General features: G+C 38.0%; 1 protein-coding gene across 1 annotated transcript; it reads right to left on the minus strand.

Annotated features, from left to right (window-relative positions):
* Window positions 1–233: 233 nt before the first annotated feature.
* On the minus strand, window positions 234–9,214 carry ptcd3 (pentatricopeptide repeat domain 3). Its single transcript, XM_051420617.1, has 23 exons — window positions 9,107–9,214; window positions 8,681–8,733; window positions 8,056–8,095; window positions 7,910–7,955; window positions 7,753–7,821; window positions 7,102–7,206; window positions 6,690–6,813; window positions 6,483–6,589; window positions 5,891–6,037; window positions 5,700–5,760; window positions 5,198–5,277; window positions 4,495–4,639; window positions 4,317–4,367; window positions 4,135–4,221; window positions 3,938–3,966; window positions 3,360–3,466; window positions 3,079–3,157; window positions 2,426–2,516; window positions 2,118–2,200; window positions 1,877–2,022; window positions 1,683–1,724; window positions 1,063–1,221; window positions 234–394 (listed from the first exon to the last, which is right to left on the minus strand). Exons 1-23 carry the CDS (start codon window positions 9,193–9,195, stop codon window positions 349–351), a joined length of 1,986 nt encoding a protein of 661 aa, XP_051276577.1. The 5' UTR covers window positions 9,196–9,214; the 3' UTR covers window positions 234–348.
* Window positions 9,215–9,320: the final 106 nt, after the last annotated feature.

The following is a 9,320-nucleotide window of genomic DNA, read 5'->3' on the forward strand; positions in this document are numbered from 1 at the left end:
ATGATAGTGAGTTTCATATTCATGTTTCAGAATCAGGATCAGGTTTTTATTGGCTTAAGATGCTCCAGATTTGTTATTGGGCTTTAATATAGCAATAAACATTGGTTGGCAATCTAATTCTTAAAATGTGAAAGAAATATGACACACTGTGGTATAATCTTGTAAAGTGAGAGGCCTGACAGCTCCCTGAACAAGGTGAAACAGCGACCTCTAGCTAACACAAAAGAAAGCAATGAGAGAGGTTTGGATTTTATTTATGTGACATACATTTTCATTACACAGATATAGAAACAAGTACACTCTCTACGGATTTGTGGATCGGGATCATAGTGGTTGACATCGTCTCCTTCAGTCAGAGGACTCTTCTGTAGACTGCAGTTCAGATAATATGGCTCTGAATGGGACAATAAAAACAAGATTTCTTTAGGAAAGGAAATTTACATCATGTTGAGATTAAATTATACTAGAACCCTTCTCCTCTGTAGTTTCCAGCAGTGTAATAATCTGAGACATTTCTCCTCTGTGTTTAAAAGGACGGGATACTGTGAAGCTGCTGGGGAACAGAAAAAAAACACTCTTCTTTATTTTAGTCCCCGAACGCTCAATGGATTGGTCCTTCATCATTTTTCTTTTGTTAATTTGTTCATCCATCACACCAGTCATCTCCATAAATGGGATTCTGATGGAGCCTGGAGAAATAAAGCATTGCCCCAAAGCTCTTGGTTTTACAAACATACCTGACTGCTCTGTAGTGTAGGGCAACTCTTTTCCTCTTACATGAATCTAATGCAAGATAGAAGTTACACCGAAATAAAGGCTTATTTTGTCTGAGGAAACTATTCTGAGCCTGACTGGTGAGTTATCAGAAGTACTGAACCCTGCCTCCTTAAGAAGCCACAGATTCTTCAGGATTGAACAGAGGTGAATGGGGTGATGCGGTTGCTGTGCCAGTCATGTTTGTTTAGTTTGAAAAAGTCTTATTTTGACCAGAATTCATAGCAATATAGTCAAAAATCATACAGCACGAGATAAAATGATGGTTAAAGGCCAAAGGACGCTCACCTTTGTTCCTTAGTCAGATCAAACAAAGTAAGTGCTCGCTCTGCCAGTTTTGGTGTTGCCGGCAAATAGAAGGCAGCAGACAGCTGAACCAGCTCCACCGCTCTCTGGGGAGAGCCTTCGCTGTGACACAGCGACAGGAAGTTATCCAACAGTCCCGTACTGGAGATTAAACACAGCAGGAAACGCACAGTCAAACATGTCAGTGAACACGAGGGTTTATGCCAAATGTACGCGTCATAAATACAATTTGTTTAACCTGTTACATCCAGAGTCACCTTCATTAATGAATGTAACAACTATTTCTATAAATATGACTGATTCTGTTTTTATTGCCTTGTAATAGTAACATGTGTGTTGAAACCTCCTTTCGTGACTAGTTGGAGATGTTTGAGACAACAAAATTCCAATTTTACTACTTGTAATTACTAGTTAGAGGATGTCATGAACACATCTCTCCAGATGGCACCTTTTTTAAGTGATCCTAGCAGCACTAAAATATATATATATATATATATATATATATATATATATATATATAAATAAATAAATAATCTTTCACTGACAACATAATTCTTTTTTTTTTTTCCTTCTTTATGTTTGTAGTTTGGGCAGAGACTCACATAGGAACTATGTTTTTGGACTTGAAGAGCTTCAGCATGTCCCTGCAGGGGAAAACAGAGAGGGGGAGAAGTGAGATGCATTTCACGGCAGTGAGGATTAGTGGAGTCAGACTACAGTAAAAGCTCTCCTGTAAATGGACTGACAGAAAGACAGATGCACAACAGACAGACAGATATACAGCTGTCTCTCTTACCAGGCTTGTTGGGTCTTGTTGGCTCGCAGCAGCAAGATGATGATGTTTGAGAGGCAGACGCTGGTCCACTCCAGATTGGCCTTGACTGTGTCTCCACTAAACATCTTCTTTATATCCAGAGCACATTCGGCAAAGGACTCCTGAACCTACACACAGAGACACAGACACACACAGACAAACTGATAAATGTCTCCCAGAGGACGAATTGTGATAGCAGTCACCATGTCCAGGCTGTACTGACCTTCGGACTGTGTTTTTCTCTGGCCATCAGGCTGACAACCTCCTCCACCAGATTAATTCTATTATGACCCATAGAGCAGATATCTGAAAAACAGGAATAGTATCTGAGTCTATGTCTGACATTTTTATAACTAATGCATTTCATATCAGTGTCTCTGTCTAAAACAGTATTTGGAGTGAAATGTAAAAGGTGCAGAGAGTCTATGTCATTAACTGGAGGTCAGATTTCATGAGTCATCAACCATTTAAGTGATTATTAGTGAGTGAAATTAGATTCCTGTAACTATAATGTATAATCTTTAAAATCACCTTTCCATATAGTGGGCACCAAGTCCAGGCGATTGTCTATCTGCACAGCCTGCAGCAGGTTCATCAGTCCAATAGAGTTTGGATAGAACTTCTGGAAACAGAATAATCAAGTACTGTTAATTTCCAAAATATAAACAAAAGGTCAGTTAAATAGTTAAGTGTCCACCTAACAGCTATATTTAGTATAGTTTAGTAAGCTCCACAGATGTATTCCTGTTAGAGGTAGAAACACAAAATTTGCTGTGGAAACTTTGAAGACAAAATCAAAAATCTTTAGGTCACATATCTACCATGCCTTAATTGGCAGACAAAAGTGGATTTTCTTTTTAAAACGCAAAAACAAATCACAAAAATAACTCATATGATGGAAACGGAAGTTGTTTGAATTCAGCGGTACCAAGGATCTGATATAAGCACTAGTACATCTAGTACATTAGGTGCTGTTAAGGAGGTTATAACATATCACTGTCACTGACATTATTGGTATAAGTATATAACAAATAATAGGGGCTTGGCGATACAGTGACGTGCCATCTGCAGCTTGTAATACTGTAAAAGTTACTATTGATTCTTCATACAATGCATTATATGATCTAGAGTAGGACGACTGAGCAGAGAGAGAGAGAGAGAGAGAGATGCAGAGATGTACTGACCGAGGGAATTAGCTTTCTGTACCACTTCATCACCGTGTCAATGTCCTCCATCTGACACACCAGGTTGAAGAAGCGAGCACTGGAAAAGGAGAGGTTCACTTAGATAGGACTAAACTTCATCTACATAGCTGGATATAATCACCAAGTTACAGGTTACAGGCTAATTTGAGGCTCATGAACTTAGATTTTATAACTTTAATGTGGTTAATTAATTAAACCTCCCAGTTGCGTTCGGCCAAAGAGGCCTGGATATGGGAGGTACAGGGGAGGTTTTTACTTACTAGTACATAACCTGCAGATGGGAATCTCCCAAAACCTTCCAGTTCTCCCCATATTCTAGTAGATCGTAGATCTCATAGGCCAGCGTCAGATCTTTACATTGCAGACACTGTTAGGAGAAAAAACAAAACACAAACAGGTTGGTGAACAAACACATGCTCCAAAGTAACAATGAATGGGGAGACACAGGATTGGGGGCATCTGCATGTTTTAAGACACATTAAAGACTTAAAATGCAAGTGGGAGTCTAAATCTATCAACTGAAATAAACAAAGCTGTCAAAAACCATCTATATCCGATTAAAAACAGCTGATTATAGTCAAATGGAAATACGTGGAATTAAAAAAGGAACGCAGGACTGATTGTACAGGATGTTAAGTAGAACGTGTGATTGACATTTTAACAGCAACCCTCGTATTAATCTAAAAATAGGGCAAGAAAAAAAAGAAAAGAAAAAAGGCCTCAAATAACAAACTCTTAATTTAAGACTCTGTTATAGTCCTAAAAAAGGACTTGCAGTCTTCTGGAACCCATTCGTGATAAATATTTATACAAAACAAACAATAAAAAAAAGACTTACCGTTCTCATTGCATTCGCGAAGAATGTAACTGGAAGGAAAAAAGAGATAATACAAAGTGAGTATTAAAAGTCACATCCTAATAGATTAATCCCTCTGCTTAGTTCTAATTGTTTGTGTGTTTTATATCCATTTAAACTAAATGAAGAGGATTACTTCCCCAGATTTCTACTATCGACTCATTACACACAGAGCATACCATCATCGGGGTCCTGGCAGATTAAGCTGGTATTCTTCAGCTCTGATACGATTTGCTGTAAAAGGTCTGTGCTGTTGCCAGAATGAGCTGTTTGGAGAGGAAACAAACCATGTAAGACAACTTTGCATACAGAAAACAGCACCAGGGACTTAAAGTGTAATACAACACCAAAATCTGTTCACCTGTTTTGTAAAAGATTTCCTGGATGTGACCGTAAGAGGACAGAGAGGGAGCTGAACACACACACACAGAAAAAAATAAAAAACAGATTATCATCCACTGTACTGAACTGATACAGCGCTGTTGATCTTACTACTACACTCCTGTGGACCCCGACACCATCTGTGTGTTTGCAGTCACCTATTCCCAAAGCCTTCATCTCGTTCAGAAGGTAAGAAGCTTCATTTCTGGCATAAGGGGAAGATTGTTTCAGAGCTTTGAGGGCGTTGTTAAAGGTCATCACATTGGGCTGAACTTTCTGTTGATTCATCTGCTCAAACAGATCCTGCAGACAGAGAAAGACACACCACAATGGAGGCATCATGCCTAAAAAGAACTGCACGTTTTCCACTACAGTCTATTAAAAATGGAACTAGCATGTTATTACTCTGACAGATCAATTAAGGGAAAAAAAACACTTTTAAATGATGTCATTATTTCTCACCATTTATATTGTCAACATATATGAAAACCCAAAGTGTTCATTATTAAATAAATCCTTATGAAATAAGTTTGCAATACATATATGAATAAGTACTAACTGGTTATAAACCAACTATTACTTAGTTATTTCATTCTCTTATTCAAATTTATGTTTATCTAATTATAGAACTTTATTTCAAAACGCTAACAGAATGATGAAATAACAGTGCAAGTGATTTTTCACAATTTCTAATAATAATTTCACACTTTATTTTTATTCTTTAAACAAATATTATTTAAAGTATTATAGTACGTTAAATTTATTCAATAACATTTTCGGGCTAAAAAAACATAATGAAACTGTAACTTTTCACAAGGGTTGTTCAGATGTGTACAAAAGCTCTGTAACATTGAGTCTTACAGTGATGTGGACCCATATTTTCTCTTTTCTCACGACACTTGGAGTTGCTAAGATCAGAGCGTTGAAGATGTGGACGTCGGCTGCAAACAGAAGGTTGAATTATCATTCATCGTTCCGCAGATAGAAGGGTTGTCATCAAGGTTTTAGAGGGTCAAAGCCACTGTCTCCAATGTAACTCTTTGGCACAATCTATTGCTATTATTGAGAGTAACACAACGACTGACAGCAGTGAACAAACAAAACCAACATACTGTATTTTCAATTGAACATATTTAAATTCAATAAGTTGTGGGACAATCAAAGAAGACACATGATGTCAAAGACAGTACTGTGACACAACACTTACAATAACAACAATAATAAATAAAATAGAGTTAATTCAAATGACCCGCACACTGGATATTGTATTGATCAGAGTTTTAAAGCAACAAAGAAAATATATTGCCTTTAAAATGTCGTTTTGCATAGTACAATTGATGAGCGATTGCCTGTTGCAACTCACCGTTCAGTCTGTTGTTCAGCATGTCTGTGTACATGCTCAAGGCCATTTCATTAGCTCCATGCTGGGGAGAGACAGACCAACATTTGCCCTTTAATCTAGATGCACCAAATGACTGATCTTACTACAATTCCTAGACAATACATTAAGAACCCTGAAAGGTTCTTGACAATGAGTAATGAATGTGTTCATACCATCACCATGCCTCTGATGAGTGCAGAGTAACACCTGGTGTCTCTCTCTGGCAGCAGGTTAAAGATTCTGTGTGCGTTGTTTTCTTTGCTCCAGGTGGGACGATTGGACCTCGTTTTATTCTTCTTCGTCTCCTCTCTTGACTCCTCCTGAACAGTGAACATAGACTGTAGTATTTATATGATGTCCTATGTCTCCGGCTGAATGTGGTTGACTTGTTATTTTATTTCGTGCAGCAGAAATCCAACGTCAAGTTTAAATTGGCCTAGAGCTGCTGATTAGTGGATCATCAAAAAACTTTTTATAATCTAATAATTGTTTTTGAGTCAAAAAACACATAAAGTCCCTGGTTACAGCTTCTTCTATGTGATTACTTGCTCTTATTCTTAGTCTTTAGTTTACAATTGTAAACTAAATCTTTTTGGGTTTGGACTGTTTTAGACATTTTACACTATTTTTGGACGCTTTGTAAACAAAAACAATTAATCCAGAAAACAACTGGCAGATTATTGATAATAAAAATAATCATTAGTGCCTAATTGTGTCACTCTTCTCTTGTCTCTGGCCCTCAGGTGTGGATCAGGGATGACTCACTGTGTCTAGTATTGGCTGTGTTTCTCCCTCCTGGACAGGGTCACTGTCACAATAGATACAGATCAGGTCCAACAGGTCATGTGTCGTTTCCATAGAGACTGCTGTGCCTGGAAGAATGAAATTAAGGAGACACAGTTGATGTAGAAGTAGTAAAGCAACATTCCTAACACAGAGAGTGTGTGTGTGTGTGTGTGTATGTTTTCTCACCAGCTTGCAGTAGTTGATCATACATGTCAACAGCAGCTTTAACTCTCCTCAAGCTGATTCGTTCCTTCAGAGCTTCCTCACTCACCTCTTCAAAACGCAGTGACAGATTCTCTGGCATCAGACACTGCAAACACACACATCACAAGAAAACCAATCAGCCAATGCAATATTGTTGTCCAAGGCCCAAAACTTGATATGTTTTAATCTACAGTATAAATAGTTAAATCAGCATTGTTTTAAACATCAAAGTGAGACCAAATAAGATTTGTTTTAACTGCCACAGCTCTCAGGGATTGAACTTTTCAAGTCTGATGTGTTACTATGTTTCATTTCTATCCCGTTCATTACTGTGACTATATATTCTCCAGTCACCTCACTGTATTCACTCAATATGTGTGTGTGTGTTTCTTACTGGTATATGTGGTTCAGCAAAGTCTTTGGTGAAGAACTTGGGATGGGTGTTGATAAAGTACTTGGCTGCAGCTCTGCCGAAATCCTGAGCGAGAGTGTTTATCCTCTGCAGAGAGACGGGAACACTGATACATCAGTTACAAAACATCTCACAGTGTGCATCAGAGACGGTGATGATTGACTATTGATACAACTGTGATCTAAATTGTTCATCTACTACATCATTTATGTTATTGTTGATGAATTAAATTATGCACTCTTCCTGCTACGTCAAAATGTGTGTCATGAAAACGGCTTATTTTATTTTTCATTATTTAATTTACTGTGTATACAAAGTATTTTGAAATGGTTGAAGCTCCCAAGTTTGTTCTGATTGAAAAGATTAATAATTTATGAGACACAATAATAATAATAATAATAATAATAATAATAATAATAATACCAAAAGGAACTGTCAATCTAAAATGACTGAAACAAAATAAAATTCAAACAAAACCTTTTAAATCATCATTACAAACTCACAATAACAAAGCATAGGTCCCTATATAGGTCAATATAAATGACTCAAGACTGATTTCAGGAGAAAAGTAAGCAACAAAAATAAGACTGCTAACATAATGTCAGGTCAAAATATGGTTTGTTTTAGACGTACAAACTCAGTACTGGTCCTGGGATAGAGGTAAGGGTCGTCATGGAACTTGTAGGGATATGCCGTAGGATCCTGGAGGGAAAAAATAAATAAATAAATTATAACACACAGACAAACAGATGGACGAATGACACACTGAAAGATGTGAAGGAGCTCTCACCCTGCTGACAGTCAATGCCAAAGCCTCCAGCACTGCCACCTTGCTCCTGTTCAATGAGATGTGGCATTAATTCAACGTCTTGTCTTTGCAAAAATACTCTATTAAAATGAGGTTTCTCTCACGTAACAGTTGATACGGACACATACCATGTTTTCTTCCTGGGGATGACGATAGTCTCTGTGGATTCTGCAACAGGTGTGAATTTTAATGCCACTCATATATCACAATCAATCAGAAACAACACCCTCCGTCTGATGTAATTGATGTCCGGTGTTGGTGGAAGGTGATTTGGTGAAATCTAACAGGATGGGCAAATTTCCTCCACGTGCTCCCAACCCTGTCTGTGGCCCACTGGTTCCTGTTTTAAAGGCTAACAAAGCTAAATTACACCCTAAAGCAGCTGGACACAGTGGTTTCGATCTAACATTACTAAAAGGGGAGTAAATAGAGCATTTGTTGGGGGGTTAATCTCAGCTGTGGATTAGTACACATTGCTCTAGTGAGTATTTATGGCTGCAGGATGGTGTATGTCCGATCAGCTCAAAATAAACTGTCTATGTGGACAACAGTGTGTCTCATTATGTGTTTTTGGACAACAAAGAACAGGCCACAGTCTAGTTGTAAACACCAGCAGTAAACCCTGATGCAAGTTTCCTGGAGGATTTGGAGACTGAATGCATGTATTAATTAATAAAAGTGTGGCTTCAGCTTTGCTTATTATATTTTAGTATACTTTATACTATGCTTTAGATTTTCCTCACACAACATTACCTTTATTAACTTCTGCAGCTTGTTGTCGCAGAGTTGAAGTCCAACCAAACCTCCTGCAACAACAAAAAAAGATGAAACTTAAAGCAATTAATATTACCAAAGACTACTTCAAGCCTCTTGCAGGCTGAATACAATCACAGATCACCTTGTTGCAAATACATCATTTCAGTAAATCTGTGTAAAGCTCAATATTAAACAGCGTATGAGGTCAAAAAGTATAAAAAAACAGACTATAAGCCGACTGACAGACACCCTTTACATGCACACACCAGTTTTCTCCATTGGCTGCAGGAGTGTGAGCTTCATGACCTCCTAACACACGATGCTCGCTGCACACAGACTCACGTAAACAGCGGGAATTAAACGACCACTGAGTCGACTTACATTCAATTCTGGTTTAAAACACAGCTGTGACACTTTTCTTACCTGTGAGCAGATAACTGGTCGAGGTTTTTTAGCAGAAATCGGCTCTTTCTCTGGATGTAATGTCCTACGTGCCAACCTGACGCCGCCATGTTGTTACACACTGAAGGTTTCTGGGTGGGAGAAACCATCTGCGCTCAGAAAAAAAAAGGGGGGGCGAGAAAAATAATAAATGTTAGTATTTTTGAAGAAATGCTACACTTTATCCACCGTTAAT

Source organism: Dicentrarchus labrax, unplaced genomic scaffold, assembly GCF_905237075.1.
Source record: "Dicentrarchus labrax unplaced genomic scaffold, dlabrax2021, whole genome shotgun sequence".
Lineage (NCBI taxonomy): Eukaryota > Metazoa > Chordata > Actinopteri > Moronidae > Dicentrarchus > Dicentrarchus labrax.

Excerpts from the sequence above, each read along its gene's own strand:
- ptcd3 (XM_051420617.1), bottom strand. The coding sequence starts at position 9,195 with ATGGCGGCGTCAGGTTGGCACGTAGGACATTACATCCAGAGAAAGAGC. Across the intron at positions 8,734-9,106 it reads GACCAGTTATCTGCTCACAG|GAGGTTTGGTTGGACTTCAA; the intron begins GTAAGAAAAGTG and ends TTGTTGTTGCAG. Across the intron at positions 6,590-6,689 it reads TGATCAACTACTGCAAGCTG|GCACAGCAGTCTCTATGGAA; the intron begins GTGAGAAAACAT and ends TCATTCTTCCAG.